General features: G+C 40.2%; 1 protein-coding gene across 5 annotated transcripts in view; it reads left to right on the forward strand.

Annotated features, from left to right (window-relative positions):
• The window catches only part of MAP7 (microtubule associated protein 7), a 176,100-nt gene that overhangs the window by 66,052 nt on the left and 83,696 nt on the right, over positions 1-26,352 (forward strand). Inside the window, exon 1 of one of the 5 annotated variants that reach the window (XM_047770117.1) lies at positions 6,829-7,228. The exons of the other annotated variants lie outside the window; for them this stretch is intronic. Coding sequence (XP_047626073.1) covers positions 7,207-7,228 — 22 coding nt within the window. The 5' untranslated portion in view covers positions 6,829-7,206. Of the gene's footprint in view, positions 1-6,828; positions 7,229-26,352 lie in introns of those variants that run through there. 5 annotated transcript variants of the gene reach the window in all.

The following is a 26,352-nucleotide window of genomic DNA, read 5'->3' on the forward strand; positions in this document are numbered from 1 at the left end:
ACCAGCGTGGATCCTGAAGGTGGAGACAAAGTGGTGATGCTGGTTTGAGCCTAGACTGTTTGCCTTGTGTGTCACGTAGGCCACTAAACCCTATTCTGTTTAACAGGAGAAAACCTTCTACAACTCAAATGCTCATTTCCTAGTGATTTGCCACAGGGCCATAAATCTCTTGAAGTCTGGTCGTGTATGTAAATTAGGCTATAAGATAAGAATTTCTACTTCAGACAGATCACCCTTGATATTTTCACTCTCTCTTTTGCCCAGCTTCATCATGGCATTATTCCTGGAGGCACTGTAGCGTCTGGGGCTAGCGGGCAGGAAAGAGGAGTGAATGCTCATAGCCTGGAATATACAGTTGTCCTTCAGTATCCACAGGGGCTTGGTTCCAGGAAATGCGACCCCCACCCCTACTCCAGGGATACTCAACTCCACAGATGCTTAAGGCCTTTATATAAAATGGTGTAATATTTGCATAATCTAGCAATTCTCCACACACTTTAAATCATCTTTGATTACTGATAATGCCTAATACAGTGTAAATGCTGTATAAATCGGTGTACATGCAATGCACAAGGTGAGGCAAATTCAAGTTTTGCTTTTTGAAACTTTTTGGATTTTTTTTTTTTTTTTTTTTTAATGTGTGGCTGGTTGAATCTGCAGATGTAGAACCTATGGATAGGGAAGGCCCACTGTACAAGAAAAAGAAAACATCAAACTGTGTTTTTTAAAGTCTAAGTCGTAAATGTTTTACCTAACGTCTTTATGTATATGGGTATGTATTTTTTAATTCCTTGTGATCAAACCATAGGCTTGTTGGCTTCAAACTCTGAAGGCAGGTACCTAAAAGATTACATTGGTTTGAGGAAATTAGCAAATACCCTTTTGAAACTAGGTCAGGTTCTTTAATTTCTGATCTATCTCAGGACTCCAGATGTCAGCCTATCCCCTTAATCCCCCCATCAGCGAAATCCCCTCTGAAACACACTGTAATTAATTTGCAGGAATTAACAACAAAAGATGGAGAATTCAGGTATTTGATTACAAATTTCCCACACAGAAGTGCCTATTTAAACCTTTGTGAAGTCAGAAAAAATGCTTAGAGAAGAGAGTATTTTAGCCGAATTTTTCCATTGAAAGAAGCAATTGACCCTTTCCAGCAGTTTCAGCTCCAATAATCCAGACTTGACAACTTGATTTTGCTGAAGTCTTTAGTAAGAACTGTTGCTTCAAGCCTAGCAGTTTTTAATATCATTATAATTATTCCTGAACTAATGTGCCTCACACAAGTGCCACACGGAAACTGGTTAGAGCTGGTGACACGCCTAGAGTGAGGTCGGAAGAGGATTGAGTAGGTCCGATTTCAGGCGAAATGAAATATTTCAGTGTAAATAAGAGTATCTCTTATTCATTTGGGGAAAAGTATAGCTTTAGCCATTCCCTTGAAGTGTTGACATGAAAATTGTTTCTGCCACTTGAGGTCGTGGACATGTGGATTTTGAGAAACAGACAGGCATGTTACAGTTACTCCCCTTCAGAAGACCATGCGCATGTGGAGTACATTTTTAACCGAATCGAGTGAGTTTTCATAAATAATCAGCAGGGGTAGCTTTTGTCCCTGTCCAAGGTCCCGTAAAATGGGGGGTTGAAAAGCAGCATCTTAAAGATTGTGGCCTTTGGGGACAATCCAAAGGAAAAAGAATGAAATAAGATACTTATTGGGGAAAAAGCAGAGCGTTGGATGCATTCTAAAGGGTGAAAATTCACAAATATTCTTCTAAAGCTCCCCCTACGACTTTTTGATCACAGAGGAGAGAAAAATCAAGATTTCAGGCTGGATAGGGGGTCTGGAGAAAGTGATAGGTTGCAGTATTCCTTGATTGACATTGCGTTTAGAAGCAGTCCAGATGTCTTCAAGTAAGACCTGCTGTGATCGAAACCAATTTGCAGAGGATAGTAAGCTGATAAACTGGGTCTTTTAGTGTGATTTTAGCTTTTATAGTTTTCAGCAAAAAAACTGTGTGTGTGTGTGTATATATATATATATGTTCCTTTTGAAAATGAATCTCTGCTTTTTCTTTTCAATAACTAAATATGGAACATAAATGAAATTTATTTCTCTGCATTTCCCCCTTAAAATAGCAGTAGCCACGGGCCCACTATTTTATATTAGACAAACAATAAATTCTACCAAACACCAGGAGTTTAAACTGCACCATTTTGATAACTGTGGTAATAAAATCCAGTATATATGATTCTTGTTGCATAAAAATTAAAGTCTGCCGGAAAACATACTTTACATTCTTAAAAATAATGAGGACAGCACTGTAAGAGCCATGTCTTTTTTTGTCAAAGGGCTTGGCTTACGCATGTTCTTTGAATTATCTGGTAGAACAACTAGATCCTCATCTGTGTGTTTGTTTTCATTATTACACACACACACCTCCCCCGTGATGTTTTCTAGGGAGAGCAAAGCAAAGCTGGATCACACAGTTCTCCATGGAGTAAAGCTTTGTGTTTTTGTTTTTGTTTTTTTAAAAAAGGTGGAAACACTACCAGATAATCTCATAATCTCATAGAACTCTTGCTGTAGCTTAAAAGATCTTGTTTTATAAGAACTGGTTTCTCACAGTTGCCTGGTGGCTCAGCAGGTTAAGGATCTCTGCATTGTCACTGCTGTGGCACAGTTCGACCCATGGCCCAGGAACTTCTGCATGCTGCAGGTGCAGCCAAAAAAAAAAAAAAGGGAAGAAAGTTAAGACGGGGAAAATTGGAAAGAAAAAGGACAAGGAAAGAGCTGGGTGACAAATGAGCAGGTTTGATGAGAGAAGATGCTAACGGATAAGAGCTGCCTCCACGTTTTCCCCCAGGACGAGGGCCTCTACAGTTGGAAGGCTCACAATGAGGGCACGGAGGCTTCATCCTTTTGGCCACAGAGGCCTGTTTGGGAAACAGGTGGTCAGTGAGAGGGAAATGAATGAGCGCATATGGGGGAGAAGGCAGATTCCTCAGCGGTCTACACCTGCTCTGTCTCCAAATGTGTAATTCTCCAGCTCCCCTTACAAAATATTATATTTTATGTTTGCCAGGGGTGATTCTGTACTTTAGGTTTAATGAACAGCTCTTCATTTCCCCTTCATTGCTCAGTTAAGATATATTTAAACTTAACTGCGTTTTAGAAGTGATTTCCATTCCCTGAAATCTGAATGATAAGCTGTCAGTTCAGCCTTCATCCATCCGTCATAGCCTGCACTGATAAAGTTGTGCTGGATATTGAAAATGAACCCCAAAATGGACTAGTAAGCAGAGGCCTTGATCTTGAAAAAATAGCGATAGATAGGACTGTGCCTCTTTCTAGGATCCTCACCTTGCAGCTGCAGTTTGAGATGCCACACCATTGACGGTACCCACTGCTCCATGCACTGGGACAGAGAAGTCTCCTTGAGCCACTTGTCACATAGAAAACCCTCTATTCTCTTTCCTCTCTTGTTAGCGTTCAGCTGTTTTTCGAGATGAATGCACCACCATTTAGTTACAGGCTGTTGTTCCTCAGGGGAGAGGGGGGGGGGCACTGTCTCCACACAGTGACATCTCCTGACTCTCCCCACCTCCTTTCTCTCCTTGTGGTACCAGTCCTTTCTCATCAGCAGGCGATACTGGCCTGATGCTTCCCGGATGCTCAGATGGCATCTGGTTGGAGGGCAGATGCTGCAGGAAAACATAGTGTAGGGTTGAGAGTCTGCCGCTTACTGGCTTCCCCGAGTTACTTTACTCCATGTATCTGAGTTTCCTTATCCATAAAGTGAGCAGAGTAAGGCAGTCGTGAGGTCAGACCAAGCCCTGTGCGTACAGGCCCTTAGAATAATATCTGACATAACAGGCCATCAACAGGCTTAAGCTGTTATTTTGATTATTCCCTAAGGCATGGGAGAAGGACTCTGCATGTGAGAAGATGATAGATGTTTTTCCCATTCGCTCTTGTTTATCTGTAAACCTCAGATGTGCACACAGCTGATCTCAGGAGGGAAGGATGGGTTGGTGGCGGAGGAGGCACTGGGAAGAAGTCCTGAGGAGTGGACGGCAGGAGAGAGGAGGAGGTTTGTGGGAGGGGGTGAGCCCAGTGACGGGAGGAGAGTTATCTTCAAGGGGCCGAGGCAGCATGTCCTCAGCTGAGTGGGGAGGAGAGTGGAGTTGAGGGAAGTGCAGCTGAACTGCGGTCCCCTGTGAGGCCAGAGGGGATGCGGAGCAGACAGCTTGCGGGCAGTGCTACCCAGATGTGGTGAGAACAGCAACTGAGGCATTCAGAGAAGTTAGATGATTGAACTTGTATTCCAGAAACATCAGGCTCGGAGCTGTGCCCATGACAGGGTTTTGGAGGTCAAGATTTGGATGACCATAGAACAGTTGGGAGGTTCCTCCTGTCGCCTCAAAACTGGGTGCCTCTTATCTTCTTCAGTCAGCTGAGAAATAGATAACTGAGCTGGTTGCATCTGCGTCTGAAGGATGAGTATAGATTCCAAGGGAGGGAATGAAGGATGTTAGGTTTTGCTTGATAAATTCACGGTTCCAATCTTTGTTCTAAATGAGCTGTTAGATAATTCAGGGTATCTGTTCTGGCATTTATGGAGCCCTATTGAATATACAAGTGTAACATTCTGGGACTACGTTGATGTTTGAATAACATTCCTTAAACATTCCTGAAATTAAGAGCCAGCATAATTCTTTGGCTAGCACTTATAACCGTGTCGCGAATTTCACTGCTGTAATTGGGCAGAATTGGAGAATTCCTCTACTTCCTCAGATGTTCAGGCAGTACCTGAGTACTCATCACATCCCAGCCATTGTACAAACTTGAGCACAGAGAAATATGCATGGCGTGTCTATGACCTCCAGTCCCAGCATTGTGAACTTTGACCTCCCTCTCCTGTAGAATCAGTCCTGTGTCCCTCTTTGCAGCAATAAAGTCTATGGAAAAACAAAACAGTAGAACAGCAGAGCAGTTGGAAGCACTGCTCCTACACTGAGTAGATAACCTGCTACCATGCAGCCTCCCAACCACACGGGCTCTTTTTGGAGAGGAAGCAAGAGGAAAAGGTCACCATGGATTTGGAGCCACCAGAGCTGTGATTTAAAAAAAAAAAAAACAGAAATAGGGAGTTCCTGTTGCGGCTCAGCAGTAACAAACCCAACTAGTATCCATGAGGATGCAGGTTCGATCCCTGACCTCGCTCAGTGGGTTAAAGGATCCAGAGTTGCTGTGAGCTGTGGTGTAGGTCGCAGAGGTGGCTTGGATCCCACATTGCTGTGGCTGTGGTGTAGGTTGACCGCTATAGCTCTGGTTCAACCCCTAGCCTGGGAACTTCCATATTCCCTGTGTGCGGCCCTAAAAAGAGGAGAAGGAAAAAAAAAACAAAAACAGAAATAATCTTTCCCCACCCCAGGGGACATTTGGAAATGCCTAAAGATGGTTTTTTAATGGTCTTGACTCTGGGGAGTCGTGTGTGTAGGTAGTACTAGTGGATATAGCTGGTGGAGATCAGAGATGCTGCTGAACCTCTTACAATGCACACGAAAGCCGCATCCCCTCCCCTGCCATCTGCAAGAAAGAATTATCCCATCTAAGATGTAGGACCAAGGTTGTGAAACCCTGCATGAGAAACACTGCCTATATTTATACAGGCTACTTTTGAAGATGTAAGCAGCTGATTGGCAAGGATGATATTTAGCTATGATGCTGGGTCCCTGGAGGTTTGGGGATGGTGCTGGCTGCAGCTGGCATTCCGTTGGCGCCTACCAAGTAAGTAGCCTTTAGTTCCAAGGGTATCAAAAAGGTTCATTGCCAGTGGGTGCTTAAACTCCCACATCTTAGAAGTCCTGTGTGTCCAGTCTCTTTACTGGGTCAAGTCCTACCAAGAGAGGCTTGAAATGATTTATTTTCTTGTAAGCATTGTATTTCCTTTTCCAGAGTGAGTCCACTGCTCATCCAAACACATTAAATTAATTGGTTTTAAAGTATTCTGGCCCCCATAGGTCATGTTTTTAATTCTATAAAGGCACAGTGAGGACTGGACATGATCATTTTTCCTCAGTTTCCCCTCTACGCCCCTAGGCAAAAAGTCCTTTGAAAGATGAGTGTAAAGTAAAATTGTGATAGTGTTGAATCATTACTGGCTAAAAAAAAAAAAAATCTGGGAGTTCCCGTTGTGGCTCAGTGGTAATGATCCTGACCAGTATCCATGAAGACTCAGGTTTGATCCCTGCCTTGTTCAGCCGATTAAGGATCCAGTGTTGCCATGAGCTGTGGTGTAGGTTGCAGACTTGGCTCAGATCTGGCGTTGCTGTGGTGCCAATTCTCTCCCTAGCCTGGGAACTTCTATGTGCCTTGGGTGTGGCCCTAAAAAGACAAAGCAAAACAAAACAAAAATTCTGAGGACCTACACTTAATTTATCCAGAAATCATTTCTAAAATTTTAATGTTTCATTTATTCTCTTCTTCTCTTTGATCTTTGGCATTTTTCAAAACTTGCTACAGCAGTTTTGGACCTTCTGAAGGGCGGCAAAATTTCATTTCATGCAGTTTCTCTGTGGCTCCATGAATGTTCTCAGTGAAGGGAGTAAAAGAACAGAGGTCTCTCTGCTTGACTGATTCTGAATGGTTGCCTTTTTCAGATGTATTTGGTATGGGAACAAAATCAGCCATGATCTTCAGGGTTTTAAATGTCATTTTTAACACATCAAGAAACCCAAAGGCAGAAGAATCTGGAAAAAAAAAATAGTAAATAACATTGAGATGATCTTGGTAAACAGTCGTTAAAATGTGTTTAATGCACATGCTGTTTGGGGCCCTGGCTGAGTTGGAATCCCTGAGATTGAACTGATTTGAACAACCATTTCTTAACCGGGAAGGGCCTCCCCTCTGCCCAGCCCACACCCATTTGAGCTTCACTGGCTCTTTTGAACAGAAGCCTTTCTCAGTTTTGACTTGGTTCAGTGAGCAAGGTTACAGTTTAGAAACAGCGGCTGCAGAGTCGAATGTCTCCTCACCCTTTTGCCTTCCTCCTGAGCCGACCTCGAGCCGTGCCAGACAATCCCTAGGCTGATTAAACGGCCCCATCCCTGATTACTTACTTGGTCTTTGCCTGCTGAGGAACTCTGAACAAGGAGACATGCAGATATGTTGCAGCATATTCAAGCAAGGAGGATTTTAGCATGGAAGACACTAAGCTGGTCTGTAAGTTCTTGGGCTCAAAATGTGTTTCGAAGCAGGCAGTCTTTAAAACAGTTCTGACAAATGAACACTTAACAGGTGAAAGTACAGAGTAGGAAATCTTTTAATGGATCCTTTTGTTGGGTGGGTGGGAGGGTGCCTGTTGGTTTTAATGTTCTAAGAAAGAAAAGTGGGAATTTTAATTAAATGAAACAATCTTTGTTGTGATCTATGGATGATGGATTTATACTTGGTCCTGCAGCCATGTGACAGTTTCACGTGGCTGAAAATTCAAAGCAAACCACCATTAGTGTCCATTTTCCATGTCCCCACTTTTTTTTTTCTTTTGACAAAAAACCAAAGTGAAAACCCTGAGACAGCTCCCAGGGTCTCCTTAAGAATGCGGATGTAGGCAGTAGCAGGCTGGATGCACAATTGCTTTGCTGTCCAGAGAATATTTAGCATATAATTTATTGATTTCTTATTGCTCTTAATATTTGTATCTGGATCAGATCACAATTTTGGAAAATGATTTCTTTTATATTTTAGAAGGGTATATTTGAGGAGTCCTAGGGTTTTTGCTGATTAAAAAAGATTATTTTTCTCTTGCCTACCTCTTCAGTTTTTTTCTTTTTTTCATCAAAACCATTGCCTGCATCTTCCTCTCATATCTTTCCTCACCAGAATGCTTTTGTTTTCATAGCATATAAATTAAATGACTCACATATGGGTTTTACAGAAAAAACTAGTCACTGAAATCATATGCATGACATTTTGGAGAGAAAGTTTTATTTGTGTTTTCTTCTCTAAAAGTTTCTTTATATACTAAATGTTTTATCAAGTTGCATTCTTGAAGAGTAATAAAGTTGCTTTATTCGCTCTACTATTTGCCCTTTTAAAATATTATCCATTTCCATTTTTGTAGATAATATTTCCAAGTTTTATAATAAAAAAAAATCTAGGAAAGAAATATGAGTTATGTATAGGGTCAGTATCCATTAAGCATTAGGAGGTGCATTATATTGTAACTAAGTGGTTTGCTTTTGGTGGTTTATGATTATAAAATATGAAGTCAAAGTGCATATTAGAAGTACCTTTGGAGTTGGATCTGAGTCTGTCTTTTTGCTCTGACACTAGTTCTGTGACTTCAGACAAGTTATTTATATTCTGTAAGTGTGTCAGCATCATCATTGTACAATGGGAATAATTTCTAATTTTCAGGGCTGTGTATACATTAAATAAGAGGCAAAATACCTCACCCAATGCTTGGTTCCCCCCCCCCCCCGCCCCAAATCAGTGTAATTATATGTATTGTTTCAGTTAACTCACTTTTAAATTTACTTTGTCCTTAATGAGTCTATTTTATGAAGATGTCTTCCTGTGCAGAAAGACTATTTACATATAATATTCAAATATTGGGATAAGACATAGTTGATGCATAATAAGCATTGGGTTTCATAATGAATTATTTAAATGATAAATAAGATTGCTTGATCATATGAAATAGAGGTTACTCAGTAAGAATATTGGATAAATAGCCAATAGATAAAACTTAAATTGAGGGAGAAATTTTTTTGTTAATCCAGAAAATTGGTCCCCCCCAAAAATCTTAGATCAGTGGTTTCAAAATACCAAATTTGTCTTTGATGCTGCATTTTGATCTTTTCCAATTTCCGTCTTGTAATGTAATATTGAATAGACCTTAGAAAAGTAGAAAACATAGTAGCTTCATGTTTCCATAAACTAAAACTTCAGTGTAAAAAACCATAACTCTTTGTGGGATGGAGATGAAGGGGGGTGGGTGCTCTCTAAGGGTCGCATGGCACCTGTCTCATTCATGAAAGTCCATCATGCCGTGGGAGCAGAACCTGTTTCCACCCGCACTGACACTGACAGGCTGCTTGAGGGTAAACTATAAAGTGTAAGTGTGACAAGCCACCTCCACCCCATCCCAGACAAAAACTGCTTTCTGTTATTTGCCCTATTCTCACCTTAGCGCTTATCACTAGCTGCTGTGATGTTTGTTGCATTTCCCCATATTAGAATGGATGCTTGATGGGGGCAGGGAATTTGGGCTCTTCTGTTCACTACTGTATCCCAAGCACCTGCAGTGATGCCTGGCAACTAGTAGGCACCTATCAGTTTATCAGACTAATGGGTCAATCCCTTTTCAGCGGGGCAGCAAAGGAGGGAAGGCCACACCTGCTTTCTTTATACAGACAAAATAACAAAAACAGAGATACACTTTTTTGTAAAAGAGGCTCAATACACGAGAACATGCTAATTTACTCTGTGCTTGACAAAGCTCTAGTGCTTTGTTCCAGCCTTTGGAGGAAAAGAAAGCAAGAAACTTTGCTGTCTTCTGTTATAGACGATTAACCAGCTGCCAAGAACAGAAAACCAAAAACTGCCTCCTTCGTGAAAAATAGTTAAATTAAGGACTCTAGAAAAAGTAAATACTTCTATGGTGAAAGGCCAAGTCACAGGCCGATAAGCTCCCTTCTCCTCTGACCCCTGGGGAAGTCACAGTTCTTCTTTAGGAGCAGCCCGTCCCACACACTCAGGAAGGATTCCACAGCCTGGCGGACGCCTCTTCTTGAAGTTTTATGTAGATACAGTTTCTAGAAGCTAAAAACCTTGTTAAACAAGACTTTCAGAAAATACTAGCCTGCCTCAAAGTTCCAGTGAATCTATACCTCTATAAGAAGACAAATTATACTTTAGACTTAAAAGATCAAATTTTAAAACTCAGCACTTCATGACCACAGGCAAACCCCATTTGACCCTTCTGAGCCTAAGTCCCTTTCCCTATAAAATGGCAACAATTATCAAGTTAAGATAGTTGAGTTTATATATAAGAAAGTGATTTCTAATCATTAAGCTAAATTACTGTGTATACTTGAGTGTATACAGAAAAACAGTGGAAGTTCTTTCCTTAAATGAGAATTTAAGTGCTTTATAATTGGCCAGTATATCATTATTTAGGGAGCAAACCCCACCAAAATGGTAAAAAGACTAAGGTACCATTTTTAATGCCATATTTGGAAAAAGAAATTTAGAAAACACTGTAGCATCATGGTTAAGATACCAGGTTTTTTCCAAATTGATGTGGATTTTATTCATGATTTAGCCATTTATGTTAGGCAAATTTCTTAACTTTTTTGACCCTCATCTCTGTACAGTGGGAAGAGTATTACCTAAATGCAGGCTTACTGTAAGGAATAGATTGAATGAGACAAAATGCTTAAAGTATGTAGTATAATCTGAAGAATAATGGATGTTCAACAAATAGCAGCTGTGTTTGTGGTTATTATAATTCTTTGTAAATATCATTGGATATATGATTTTCTTTTAAAATGATAATGGTACCAAACTTTTAAAATCTAATCTATTAATTAGCCACTATCACTCTGGGAAAAAAAAAAAAGTGCTAGAAATTTCCCCAGAGAAAAATCATTCTTCGACTTTTTTTTTTTTTTTTTAGAGCTTTTATCTTTTGACCCTGATGAATATTTAGATTAGGTGGTCCTTGAAACAAGCATCAATACAGTTAAAGCATTGACATATCATTCACTCACCTAAACCTCCCGAGATCTCAAAAGTCTGTTAGTTTAAATGGAGTTTAACGTGCCACCATAGCAAAACACACAGATGTTCATAAAGAAAGAGCAGGGGCAGGGACATATCGAAGGCAGAAGTTCTCTTTCTAGGAAATGTGTGTTGCTAGTGAATCAACAAGAAGGGCAGCAAGGTAGCAACCTAGAGGTGTTTAAGTTCCAAGATTCATTACTCATAGCCTAAGGTGCAAATCCCATATTAAAAATCACCAGTCCTTTCTCAGAGCATTTCACTGACTCACTGAACTATATGTTCTCTGAACTGGCATTTTAGTACTGAATTGCGAGCATCAGTGTTATGGTCTTGACAGTATAATTTTTCTTATCAGAACTTCAGGTGACATGAATAGATAAATCTCAGTTGAACTATAGTCCAGTTTTAAAACTTAGATTAAAATTTTAAAGAGTTCCCATTGTGGTGCAGTGGAAACAAATCCGACTAGTATCCATGACGACATGGGTTCAATCCCTGGCCTCACTTGGTGGGTTAGGGATCCGGCGTTGCTGTGAGCTGTGGTGTAGGTCACAGATGTGGGCTGGATACCATGTTGCCGTGGTGAAGGCCAGCAGCTGTAGCTCCAATTTGACCCCTAGCCTGGGAACTTCCATATGTCGTGGGTGTGGCCCTAAAAAGAAACATAGTTAATACATGAGATTCATTCTCCTATAGAAGATATTTTTCTATAAGTCCTGTTTTAAAAGATAATGCCGTAATCTATTTCTGGATCATAATCTGGTTATATAAATGTGTTTTCAATATCTTATCTCAGACAGAATAACGTAACATTACTTGAATAGCAAGTAACATGTGATGAAGGACCAAGAAGGTAAAAGTTAATATTTAAGCTTTCCCCTTACTTGATTTAATATTAACAATGCCTAGTTTTCATGTTTTTCTGTAACAACAGTTATAAAGTCCTGAGTCAAAGATTAACATTTTAATGTAACATTTTATTAAGAGTTCTTGTTTTACTTGAAGAAACGTAAATCAGCTATACTTTAATAATAATAAAATCATACCGTTCTTAACTGATATGTCTTGCCTTGAATATTTGAATTTTGTATTTTCTGATAATCAAAATGCAGTTTAAATATGTAAGCATTTAAACTGTGATGTTTTTGTAATTCAGTGCCATCAATACTAGCCAGTAATCACAATGAAGTTAAATAAAACAAGGATTTTAGCTGGATTTAATATTTACCATTTTAACAAAAGAGAGCGAGTTTGGGCTTCAAGAGAGGGATAAACTGTGGGAAAGTGACTAGGAAATCAAGCTAATGGGAAATAGGGTTAATGTAGTGAGGTTTGTTTATGCAAACTCCAGTCTGTCTCTTGGGATGAGTCAGTCTCCTCTTTCTGATCCAGGAGTGGGGGATACTGTCACGAGGAAAATTTATGCCCCGATTTTAGGTGGGTGAGGGGGTGTGTGCACAGAATTCTTTTTTGCCTGTTGCTTCTCAGTTGCCGTCAGCTGAAAATAATACTTAATTCTAAAGTGTCATCTTTTGGAGTGGCCTATGCTGATGCCCTTCATGATTCTCTAATGGACATCTTTAGATGTAAGGCTTTTCCCCTATTTTAGATTATTTCCTTGAGACAGAGTCTCAGAAATGGAATTGAGGAGTCAATAGTTTTAAAACATGTTAATAGCGTTAGACTCATATCACTAAATGCCAATATACTTTCTGTTCCACATATTTTCAGGATTTCAGTGCTACATTCAGAAGCACATGCCTAATGCTCCTTTTCTGGGTCCACACAAGATGAAAAATGAGGCATATGTGACCAAGGATCCAGAAAGGGATAGTTCTAATCACATATGAAGCTTGTTGCAATATTCCTGATTGTGTGCTGTGATTATAAGGGTGGCATAAACTGAAGCAGGTGCTTGTCTCCAGGTATCCCTTCTACCAGCTGAATTTAACATCTAAATCACCAGTAGACCTTTTTGTATGTGGGGTAAGTGAAGATATCTTTACTGCAGATCAGTTGGATGGGGTTAAATCTTCGTGAGCTATTCAGCCCTAAACCCAAATTAGCATTTGATTGCCAATGGGACTGAAACCAAGCAGGACCCTACGGGGCCTTCCTGGCGGCAGATTCTCTCCACTCCCACATCCCCCACCTCTTATTTGTAAAAAAAAAAAAAAAGCTTTAGCTTCCTAGGCCTTCCCTGACTTCCGAAAAGCAAATTTAATCAGAATTGAAAAAAATGCAGAAACAAAGGAAAGCTGTCAAGCAAGACAAAATAATAATAGTTGAGCCATAAAACAAAATTAAGGCCCTTTAGTCCCTCTTCAAGGGCTATAGCTAATATGCTGAGCCACATCCTTGAGTCGTTTTAGAGATATGAAACCCCTGTTAGGAGGAGGAAGTTAACTCTATGCTGACCACCAACACACAAACCCCAGACTGGTTGGAACCAGAAAACTGGGAATTGAGATTCCCAGAATACCATCCTGTTAACTCGCTAACAACCAAATTGTGCATGAGCTAATCACTTGCCCCCAGACCTTCTTCCTTACACCGTCTTTAGAAAACCCTTTCCTGGAGTTCCCGTCGTGGCGTTGCCGTGAACTGTGGTGTAGGTTGCAGACGCGGCTCGGATCCCGCGTTGCTGTGGCTCTGGCGTAGGCTGGTGGCTACAGCTCCGATTGGACCCCTAGCCTGGGAACCTCCATATGCCTCGGGAGCGGCCCAAGAAATAGCAACAACAACAACAAAAAAGACAAAAGACCAAAAAAAAAACCCTTTCCTGGAAGCCATCAGGGAGTTTGGGTCTTTAGCGCATGAGCTGCTCATTTTCCTTATATGACACCCCACAATAAATGCTGTGCTTTCCTTCACCACAGTGTCAACAGTTTAGCTTTGCTATGTGTTGGGTGAGTGAACCCAAGGTTACTGGATTTTTCAGAAGGCATAATATGACACATGCAAATAGAGGAATTTTAGAGCTGTCACCATCAGCTAATTACCACTGGGTAGAATCTTAAACAGTACATTTGAAAACTCTGAAGCAGCTTCAATTTATTATAAATTAATGACATAGGATGTTTATCAATTATTAAACTTTGTTGAAATATGCAGAATGCACACAGGGTTTCCAGCCAATAGCTGTCATCAGAATGTTTTGAAATTATACCCATGAGAGAAACAGAGAGGTTTTTACCTCCATGCATTTGCAGTTCTTATTAGTTTTGCAGTAACCTTCTAAACACAGGATCTTGATTTATGCTATTTAGCCTCTCCTCTTCTGAGAAAATTTAGCCACTTTGCAAAAAAAATCATATATCTCAAAAAGCCCTTCTTAAAAAATAAGAACTCAATAATTAAAATACTGACTTCTATGCTGAAGCATCCAAGTTCTTCATTTTTAGTCAAATAGGCAAAATTATTCCATTGTGGGTATCATATTCCATTTAAAAATCTGCATTTATGAAGTAGTAGATGTGACAGTGTTACTTAAAAACCAACTAAATGAAGAAATCTCTTTGGAAATAAATTTTGGACTCTAAGTTGTTTTAGGTATAGTATTTTTCTGGAGTTGTATCCTGAATGGTGTTAAAAGGATAAATGGTTTAAAAGAAGCCACATGAGATTTTAAATAGTAACATTTATTCAGCTTCCTGTGTTAGATTCCTCCATAGAATTGTGTTCCTTCCCTTCAGAGCTGTGGTCCCAGTTTACAGTGTAAAATTAGTGTGATCATTTTTCTAAAGCCTGCCTCCCTATAGCTTGTAAGTTCCATGTGTGTGGGACCATGCCTGCTTCTGCCACCATCATATCCCCAGGGCCTACCATGTTGGATGTAGGTGCTCAGAAAGCGATGGATGTAGTAATGGGGAAGGGTTCTTTTAGTCATTCTAAAAGGTAATAAGACATGAAAGTGTGTTTTCCTTTCTCAGCATCTGAAAGGATTGCTGTTACTTCTTCAACCTGTGTCTTTTTCTGTCAGGCATTGCAGGAAAACCATTTTGTAGAAGAGAAATACTTTGTAAGAAATTCATTGTCCTTTAACAGTTGTGACCTTTTAAAAGTCTTGACTCCCTAGAGTTCCCTCGTGGCTCCGCGGGTTGAGGATCTGGCATTATCACTGCTGTGGCTCTGGTGACAGCTGTGACCTGGGTTCTATCCCTGGTCCGGGAACTTCTGCATGCCTTGGGCACAGCCAAAAAAAATGTCTTAACTCTCATCACACAAAGGTTTATACAATTGTGTTGCCAAAAGGACCTTATTGCAAGTGAAGGTTATTTCTAAACATTTTTCCAGCATGGACCTCAGAGCATTATTATGGAATTCCCAGAACGTACTTGTTCCTTGAAAACTCAAAGTAGCTTATTTCTAATTCCTTGGACTCCTTACCTTTAAAAAAAAATATGTGTTTTAGTACAACACCATATGAAAGTTATTGCTTAAAATCTTAGGTGATGACGTTCAAGATAAATTAATATTAAAAGAACAATATTTCCGTTTTTTCAAGCACCAAGGACTTAAGTATTTTTCAAAATGATGCTTATTTGGCCAATATTTGAGGCTTTAAATTTTGCCGTAATTATTACAGCTTAAAGATGTATTATAAATTATTATCTTAGTTGGAATGGTATGAAAACACATCTCTACTGCACTGACGAAAGGAAAGAAAAGCTCTGGAAAGGAAATCTTTAGTCTCAATTTTTATAAAATTTTTGTTTGGGGTGCATATGTGTGAGGTGTGTGTTTTAGTTTAAAATATTCTAATTATCATGTAAATATATGAGTGTTTTGGAGGTTTGTTTTTTTAGCCTTAGCTGTTACTGAGTGTAGAAAGGAGTGCTAAAACATTCAAAACAGATGGAATGTAAAAAGTTGGGGACTAACCATAAAAGCAGGTTTCACAGAGGACAGTGTAGTTCACTGCTCGGCTCTCTGTTAGCCTGTCTTAATACAAGAGTAGATGTTAGAATATGATGAGAATTCGTCTGTTGTAATTTCCCATAACATAGCTTCTTGAAACTGAGCTTGGACCAGCTATTGAGTAACAGCGAGTACGAGATCCTATGCTCCTTGGCAAGTTCCTGGATTACATTCTGTGTTGTCTGTGTTAATAGTGGAAATCACATGATCTAACTAGCAGTTGACCTTGAAGTAGAATTGATCTGATCCCATGAAAACTCAGAGACCTAACAAAGAAGCGTTAGGTGTAAACAATTTGTCAACACATCTCACTTCCAGAAAGTACCAGTGAGCAGGGCCCACCTTCAAGAATAATTTTAATCTGGGTCATTTGCTGAATTTTTATTCATTAAAGGCCCCAAATTGAAGCTCCATGTAGCATGATTAAGTGAATTTTATTCCAGGGAATATGTTAATAAATTTAACTTAATGAAGTACCCATGGAATGCCAAATGCCTTGAGTTTTAACCCTAAAGCTTTGATGTTTTCTGACAATGACTATATTATATAGTAGGATCATTGTTGAAGTCTTATTATTAGATCATGTGCTAGGAGTTATGTTTGAGTAAAAGGAAATATTTGCCTTTCTGTTGTGTGATGGTCTTGTTTGTAGCTTATCCAAAAACAGTGTCAGTTTTTTAAGGCACATATATTACAGAAAACATCTTTAATAGTGATTCTACACCACTGAAAACTGAGTGATGCTTGAAGAGATAGTTTCTATGCCATCGATTCTGCCATACAAATTCTGAGTATCAGTTAGTAGCCTGTGTTGAGTTTATATAATTTAGCTGATAACAACTGCCTGTCTGTGGAGTCAGAGGATAAAATATGGTTCCAAAAAATGATTAAAATTTTATTATGTTATTTCTGGGAGATTTCACCATGAAGTGATAAAGAATATAAAGTAACATAAAGTGCAGTGGTTCTCAGCTATGGTGTGTACATCTAATTCAGCCACGGTGCTTGTTAACAGTGAAGATTCCCAGACCCTACCCCTGCAGATTCAAGTAATGTAAGTCTCAGATATGAGGCATAAAAATCTGCATTTTTAACAAGTATCCAAGTGTTTCTGATGAAGGAGGTTTGTGGCCGTATTCTAAGGAATACCGATCAGCCTTCAGACACTTTTGCTTGCATGAATCCTAGCAGAAATTTGAAAAACCATGTGCCACTTATTGATTCAGAAATTGAAATCCAAAATGATTTATTTAAAAAAAATTTAACTCCTTCATAAAAAAAAAAAAAACAAACCCTGATTGATTTAACCACTGGCCAGATGATTATTCTTATTTTCTTACAGAAAGACCTGATTTCTTTTTTCTTTTTTTTTGTCTTTTTGCCATTTCTAGGGCCACTCCCTTGGCATATGGAGGTTCCCAGGCTAGGGGTTGAATCGGAGCTGTAGCCATCAGCCTTCACCACAGCCACAGCAATGCGGGATCCTAGCCGCATCTGTGACCTACACCACAGCTCACGGCAATGCCAGATCCTTTACCCACTGAGCAAGGCCAGGGATCGAACCCACAACCTCATGGTTCCTAATCGGATTCGTTAACCACTGAGCCATGACAGGAACTCCCTGATTTCATTTTTTAATGCAAATACATATAATTTGTGTTCTATGACAGATGACACATCAATATAGATGGACATGAGAAGCAAACCTTTTTACTTGTGTGGGGGTAGAAAATTTTTTCCTCTACCCCCTTACGTCCTTTTACTAAAGCCTGAGAATTAACCTATCAACAGACAGATTAAAAGGATAAAATACATTTGTTTCTTATTTTTTGTATATGCATTAGGGCTACACAGAAAATATGTAAAATTTCACCAAAGCATTTAAACTCGGGGCCTTATATACCATTTTAACAAAGGGTGATAAATTGTGGAGAAGTGACTAGACAAAAGGGTTTTGGGTTTCTAGAGGCTGTAAGTTGTGGGGAGGTAAATATATGGGAGGAACTAATGATAGGTGAGGGTTATTTAGTAAGATTTGTTAAGCTGACTCAAGTTGTTTCTAGTGATAAAAAATGCTTCTCCTATTCCTGGTATGGGAAAGGAGGGCACCTTTAAAATGGAAATTTATCACCTTCACAAGGGGAAATTTATGCCCTGTATTTAGGCAGAAAGGAGGAGGACAGAGAGCTCCTTGTGCCTGCTGTTTCTCATTTGCCTTCAGCTCAGAATAACCCATATGCTAACATGGCACATTCAGTGACGACATGTCCTGATACTCTTCACCCTTCACTCACGTAATGCAGTGCCTTGCTTTCATTGTATTTCTTTGTTTTTTTTATTTTATGATTTTTTTCCATTATAGTTAATTTACCATGTTCTGTCAATTTGTAATGTACAGCAAAGTGACCCAGTCATATATATATATGTATGTATGTGTGTATAGTCTTTTTCTCACATTATCCTTCATCATGTTCCATCCCAAGTGACTGGATATAGTTCCCTGGGCTATACAGCAGAATCTCATTGCTTATCCATTCCAAAGGCAAGAGTTTGCATCTATTAACCCCAGACTCTCAGCCCGTCTTACTCCTTCCCCCTCCCCCTTGGCAACCACAAGTCTGTTCTCCAAGTCCATGAGTTTCTTTTCCGTGGAAAGGTTCATTTATGCCACATATTAGATTCCAGATATAAGTGATATCATATGGTATTTGTCTCTCTTTTTCTGACTTACTCTCACTTAGTATGAGTCACTAGTTCACCCATGTTACTAGGAATGGCATTATTTTGTTCTTTTTTATGGCTGAGTATTCCATTCTGTATATATACCACATTTTCTTAATCCATTCATCTAGTTTGTTTCCACGTCTTGGCTATTGTGAATAGTGTTGCAACAAACATATGGGTGCATGTATCTTTTTCTATGAAAGTTTTATCCAGATATATGCTCAGGAGTGAGATTGCTGGGTCATATGGAAGTTCTATATTTAGTTTTCTGAGTTACCTCCATACTGTTTTCCATAGTGGTCTCACCTTTTCCGCAAGGGTCTCCTCCTTCTCCCTGTTCCACTAGTGGCAATAAAGGGTTTTTACACCACAAACCACGAGGCACATAGATTCAGATTGCGTAAATGGTGTGCATTTCTTATGATAGTGGGAAAAGGTGGAATGTGAAAAGCAGGGTGGAAAAGTTTTAGGAAAGAATTTAGAAACTGATTCCCTTAAAACCTTCCATGTACATATATTCCATTTACCAAGAGTTCTTTAACCTGGAGTTTTGGAATTTGGATGAGGAAAATAATTGCATCTTTATTTCCGTAACCTCTTCTGGAAAGTGAACATTTCCTTTAATCATGAATGTGAGCAAAAAACCCACAGCAGTATTAGCATTAACAGAAGTCAGATGTTTTCATATGATGTCATCGTTGTTTCAGATATCTCAAAAGGCAGTTTAACTCAAAAGACAAATACCTGCTTTAAAATCATGGCAGTTTTGAAACATGCCTCTAGATTATGTTATTTAATGAGTTGATAAAGAAGCACATATATTTTTATACTATAAACATTTTAATATCTTGATAAGCTTTTAAATATAAAATATGTATTATTATAACGCTCTGTGTTTTAATTTATGTGTTTAAAAATATTATCCTGAGACGGGATCTAGCCTGACCTTTGCCAAAGGAGCCAAAGCAGAGAAAAGGTTAAAACGCTTTTGTGGAAAGCCCTCAGGTACCCTGAGCAGCATGCATACCCCAGACTAAAGGCTCCCCAGACAGGGGAAGACTAGCTCCTCCTAAACTCTTAGTCCAGGAACCCAGACTTGCCTTTTTTTGCCAAGGAATGAAAAATGTGAAAAGTCATTTATGCTTGTGGGAGAGGAATCCTAGCTTAAATTCTGTAGTCCATCGGTTCTGAATCAGAGATGTACATCAGATTCCTCTAGGGCACTATTGAAAATTGCACAGTTCAGCCCTGTGCCTCAGGATTGCAGTTCAGCAGGTCTGGGGGAGACCTAGACGTCTCTGTGTTAAAGGCCCATGGGTGGTTTTCATATAAACCCTCAAATGAGATGTGCTTTGAGAGCTTGTTCTGTAAGAACTGTTTTATTTATTTATTTATTTAGTCTTTTGTCCTTTTAGGGCTATACCTGCAGCTTATGGAGGTCCCCAGGCTAGGGGTCTAATCAAAGCTGTAGCCACCGGCCTATGCCAGAACCACAGCAACACCAGATCCGAGCTGTGTCGGCAACCTACACCACAGCTCATGGCAGCACCGGATTCTTAACCTACTGAGCAAGGCCAGGGATTGAACCCGCAACCTCATGGTTCCTAGTCGGATTCGTTAACCACTGTGCCACTATGGGAACTCCAACTTTTTTCTTTTTAAAGTTAATTTGATTTCAATACTGGGCTTTTCTCCTAACTCTGACAGCTTGGTGTCCTTGAACTCACATTTAAAATTAGGAAGCAAGGGAGTTCCCGTCGTGGCGCAGTGGTTAACAAATCCGACTAGGAACCGTGAGGTTGCGGGTTCGGTCCCTGGCCTTGCTCAGTGGGTAAAGGATCTGTCGTTGCCGTGAGCTGTGGTGTAGGTTGCAGACTCGGCTCAGATCCCATGTTGCTATGGCTCTGGCGTAGGCTGGTGGCTACAGCTCCGATTAGACCCTTAGCCTGGAAACCTCCATATGCCGCCGGAAGTGGCCCTAGAAAAGGCAAAAAGAGCCCCCCCCCCAAAAAAAAAAAACCAATTAGGAAGAGTTCCCGTCGTGGCTTAGCGGTAACAAACTCAACCAGTATCCAGGAGGACACGGGTTCTATCTTTGGCCTTGTTCAGTGGGTTAAGGATCTGGCATTGCCGTGAGCTTTGGCGTAGGTGGAAGACGTGGCTCTGTGACTGTGGTGTAGGCCAGCAGCTCCAGCTCCAATTCGCCCCCCAGTCTGGGAATTTCCATATGCCTCAGGTGCAGCCCTAAAAAGACAAAAAATAAAATAAAATTAGGAAGCGGTAAAAATGTGATGTGAAATGTGTGGTTTCCTCCTTGCAACAAGTGCCAAAAAATTACATATTTTAAGAAAAGTATTTTTGAGTTAATTTTTTAAAGTTTCATTTATTTATTTTGGGGCCATCCCTGTGGCATGTGCGAGTTCCTAGGCCAGGGCTCTAACCAAAGCCACAGCAGTGACCATGCCAGATCCTTAACCCACTGTGCCACTTAACCCACTCACTGTCCCAGAAAAGTGTTTTTAAAGGAATGAAGAAGTTGACAGGTTTTCAGGTCAGCACCGTTGAAGTCTGATGCATATCTCTGCCCTTTGCCCTGCGTTGGTTGAATTCCTTCCCGCTTTTGGTTATCCTGCCTTCTCCTTGACTGGAAGTGCCCCCCACCCAAATGCCGATTCAGCCTTTTGGGTCAGCTCAAGTGTCCCCTACTCAGGGAAGCCTCCTTACTTTTCCCTCTGCCTGCAAAGAATCTTGTACATGCCTCCATCTCGGTACTTACTGCGTTATTTTCTAAGTACCTATTTCTATTTCTCCAGAGCGTTTAACGTTACCGCCCTCACTGTGGTATTAGCATACCTGGAACGATGCCCACTGATTAAATACTTTGCTGGGTAGTTACACGTATACCCACCCAACTCACACCTCTCAGCCCTCATTCATTGTCCTTTTCTGTGACTTTGTGCAGCCACGTCAGGATGTGGGTCATGCTTTGGACTTCAAGCCCCTGCTCTAGCCAGCCGAGCTAACCTGCCCAGCCCGACCTGCAGCTCATGGTAACAAACCGAGTCCAGGTTGAATCCAGCAATATTTAGACTGGCCATCAGCCCAAGATTACCCTTCATAGCAGGGGCGAGACCAGGCATGAAGCTGACCGCCAAGCCAGCCACTCCCTGTTTATATCTGTCCGTCAGCTTCAGACTCTCACACTTAGCATTTTATTACTCTCTTACCAAGATTTCCTTTCTTCCTGGCCTATGCTGTCTTTGAAAAAGTTGCTTATGGCTCCTCAATTATTAATATAATCCTAGCTTAATTCTGAACTAAATAGTGATTGTTTATGACAGCTCAGTGAATTTAGTCGGAGCCGCATCCCCAGCTTCCTCCACATCCTCAGGTTCAACCCACCATGGACCGTGGAGCACTGCAGTATTTACTGCTGGGAAAAAAAAAAAATCTATATATTAGTGGATCCTCACAGTTCAAACCCATGTTCAAGATGTGAACTTGCACTCAATAGAGGGTCTGAAAACAGTTGCATTTCATTTCAAAAAGCAGAAAAGAAGAGAGAGAGATGACAATAGACTTGTGACTTTTATTCTGGACAATAGGAACTGTATGGGCCTGAGCTTCCTGGGTGTATCCTGAAGATTTTATGTATCGTGCACACAGTTTTTGGGTTTAAGTGATCAGCAGTACAGTTGAACCTAAAATCAGTGTCTCACTTTGACGAAATACAAGTTAGCGCAATTTAAGACTGAGTTGCATGTATGAGTTGTACTGTTGCCTGAATTTTGGCAGAGACAGTGGTGGAAGCATTTACCTTGTATGTCCTGTCAGATTGCTATGAGAATTGTTTATTGTTCTCTCCACTGTATACCTTTTAATTAAGCTAGGAGGGGGAGAATGAGAGCTAAGAAAGAGAAATAGGATTTCATCCCATGTGGATTTTCTTTAATTTCACTGAGGGTCTTGCTTCTGTTTCTGTTATCTTAGAGACCACTGTTTTTCTGTTATGCTAACTGTGGCTTCGTCATGAATCCGTTAGTATTGTGAACTACTGGGAAAGAGTGAAATTACTGTGACTTCTTGTGTCCTTGCCTGGGCAGGGCTGAACTTTCACAAAGCCGATTTGCAAATTCCTAGGGTCAGAAAGATCATCAAAAGCAAGAGGCTTCTTGATGTTTTTTCTCATTTAAAAAAAGAAAAGAGTAACGGGGTTGCCATGTGGCTCAGTATTTAACGAACCTGACTAGTGTCCATGAGGATTCAGGTTCAGTCCCTAGCCTTGCTCAGTGGGTCGGGGACCTGGCGTTGCCGTGAGCTATGGTGTAGGTCACAGATCAGGCTCGGATCCTCCATCGCTTTGGCTGTGATGTAGGCCGGCAGCTATTGCTTGCATTTGACTCTAGCCTGGGAACCTCCATATGCTGCAGGTGCAGCCCTAAAACGACCCAAAAAAGAAAGAAAAAAAGAGAAGAAAATCCTACGGGCCTCCTCTCATGCCCCAGGACCAGGTCTCAGTTACTCTGTAGTACTCTAGCGTGTGAGTTCAACCCTATGTGGTGACCATGAAAACTCCACAAATTCTGGAGGCAAACCAAGGCAGATCCATTCACCATTGCATACTGTTCTCTGCTTCTGTTTTCGTTGTACCATGGGGATGCTCCTTGTCTACCTTGCATGGTGCCTATAGGAATTAGATGTGATGGATGTAAACCCTCAGGCACAGTGATTGTTACATTAGATGGGACTTGATAAATGGCTCTCACAGTTGCTACTTTTGTTTTTTTGTTTGTTTTGGTTTTCCTTTGGCTGCACCTCTGGCATGTGGAAATTCCCAGGCCAGGGAGTGAACCCGTGCCATGGTTGCAGCCTGAGCTGCAGCTGCGGCAAAGCTGGATCCTTAACCCACTGAGCCACATAGGAACTTTGTTGCTTTTCTTATTTTTTATCTGTAGCTTTGGTTATTGTTATATACTTATGTGTATGTGAAATTTCCCTCTACAGTGGTTCTGCTGTTATATTTAATGTTTGAAAGCTTGGATTTTATACTGAGCAGTCTGTTTCCCCTTTTACATTATGAGTGTTTTCAGTGGTGTTTTCTTTTTTTTTTTTTTTCATTTGTTAGCGTCACCTTTGACTACTTTCCTATTGAATTCATCTGATACTAGATAAGACAGCAGATTTTTGAGGTCTTCTGGGCAAGAGTTGAATGAGTAGAAGTACCATGTACTAAATTGGACGTTTTTCAGACTCAAAGATTTCAAAACCAAACTTATGGTCATCAAAGGGGAAACATTGGGGGCGGGATAGATTAGGAGGTTGGGATTAATACACACTATTATATGTAAAATAGATAAGTCACAAGGACCTACTATTTAGCACAGGGAAATCTGTTCAATACTGTGTAGTAACCTATATAGGAAAAGAATCTGAAAAGGAATAGATATATATATATATATATATAACTGATTCACTTTGCTGTACACTTGAAACTAACACAATGTTAAGTCAACTATAAAGCCAATAAAATTTTTTAATTTTTAAAAAATTTAAATAAATTGGACCTTTTTAATGAAAACTTAAAGCATGTTTTTTAAAAATTATTTTTAAAGTTCTTAAAAAATTACTTTTAAAGTTCTTGTGGGAGTATAGTTGACTTACAATGCTGTGCTAGCTTCAGGTGTACAGCAAAGTGATTCAGTTACATCATGTTACATATACATGTATACATTCTTTTTCAAATTCTTTTCTCAAGTAGGCCACCACAGAATATTGAGTAGATTTCCCTGTGCTAAACAGTAGCTCCTCGTTCCTTGTTGATTTTATTTACAGTATGCGCCATCCCAACCTCCCAATTTCTCCCTCCTCTCGGCATTTCCCCGTACAGTAATTTTAAATTTGGTTTCAAAACCTTTGACTCTGTTTGGTGAATAAGTTTTTTTGTATAATTTTTTATTAGATTCCACCTATCAGTGATCTCATATGATATTTGTCTTTCTCTGTCTGACTTAACTTCACATGATAATCTCTAGGTACCTCTGTGTTGCTGCCAATGGCATTATTTCATTCTTTTTTATGGCTGAGTAATATTCCATTGTGTATATGTACCACGTTGTCTTTATCCGTTCCTCTGTTGATGGACATTTAGGTTGTAGAATTTGAAGTGAGTTTTTAAGTAATCAAAAAATATCTATAATAATCTAAAAAAAAATAGATTTGTAATCAACATTTTAAATATTCCACAGTATTAGGATAGTTTATCTAGTTTTTGTATTCAGCCTGAACTTTTTCTTAAAGTTGAGTTTTAGAAAAGAGTTAAGGAGTTCCCGTCGTGGCGCAGTGGTTAACGAATCCAACTAGGAACCATGAGGTTGCGGGTTCGGTCCCTGGCCTTGCTCAGTGGGTTAACGATCCAGCGTTGCCGTGAGCTGTGGTGTAGGTTGCAGACGCGGCTCGGATCCCGCGTTGCTGTGGCTCTGGCGTAGGCCGGTGGCTACAGCTCCGATTCAACCCCTAGCCTGGGAACCTCCATATGCCGCAGGAGCGGCCCAAAGAAATAGCAAAAAGACAAAAAAAAAAAAAGAAAAGAAAAGAGTTAAGATTCTTTCCTTTAAGTGAAAGGAGAATCAACAAGCTTTTAAAGCTGGTAATTTCCAGGTCAGTGGAAATAAAAGTGTTGCCAGCAGATGTTTGTTTCATTGAAAGCTTCTATGAAATGACTGTGAATTCTGTCTCTGTCCCCCAAAATTTAGATGAAACTGCCATTCTTAAATGCAAATTCAGCTAAATGGTGTCAGATTGATGTAAGTTAGACAAATATCAGGTATTGGTATAACCCTGCTCACAGAGATGGTGCTGGCTTCACTCCAGGGTTCAGTGATAGGTCTGCTAACAAAATTCTAAGGAACAGAGCCATTTGGCTTCTGGGCATCTCTGGAGTGGGCCAAGGGCTCTGGGGATGGAGGGTGGAAAGCTCCCCTCTGTCAGCACCGAGAGTGAGTCCTGAGATCCCCTCTCTGGTACAGTCCTCTCATAAGTGGGCATCAGAGCTTAGCCAGTTCCATTACCAAGTAATCCAAGGCAGGAGCCAGCTGGGCTCTGGTGATGGGGAGTCTCAGTCGGATTGGAAGCAGCAGCACCTTCAACACTGACCATACAGCTTGAGGGTCAGTCGGTGGAGGGAGGAAGGAAAGGGGCAGGGGGACAGGTCTCTGCTGGGGATAATGGGATGTACTTACTCTAGTATTTCTGCCATAGGCAGTATTGTTTCTGACAGCGATGTATGCCATTGTAAGACCTTTGCCTTGCTATAGAGATGTTGCCCTACCAGATATACAAGTAAAAATTCCAGGTAGCCGAGAGGTCTCAGAAGTTCACCTGTTTAACCCATTTAACCCACCTAGTCTAGCCCAGGGCAGTGCACATACACTGTGTAGGATTTAAAAATCAGCCTTGATGATGGAGATGAAACATAATGATGTCATTTGTATTTATTTCTGTCTCCATGTATGGTGGCATTTATGCCATCATGTCATCAATGCTTATATTGCTGAGGCTGATATATTATAGAGGGTAGATGTGAATGCAGCAAAAATTGCATGTGACTGTTTACTCAGTGCAAAGACTTACATACTCACTTTCAATGTGGTCACACGTTAATTTGATCATTCTGAAAGCCAGAGTTCATAACTTTAATGTGATTTTTTTTTTAAATGATTAAGATGCTCCACAGTCAGTCAGATGAGTTAGAGAAGGTAAATGTTTCTGTGTGTGAAAACAGCTCTCACTAAAATGGTCAGCAGCCATCCTCATTTTTCCCTTTCCTGCCTTGAAGTGGAGTAATGCTTATCCATAGTGTTTTCAGATGATGAAAAAGGTTGTCTTTAGACATATGAAAAATGGAGTCTTTGCCA

Source organism: Phacochoerus africanus, chromosome 2 (genome assembly GCF_016906955.1).
Source record: "Phacochoerus africanus isolate WHEZ1 chromosome 2, ROS_Pafr_v1, whole genome shotgun sequence".
NCBI lineage: Eukaryota > Metazoa > Chordata > Mammalia > Artiodactyla > Suidae > Phacochoerus > Phacochoerus africanus.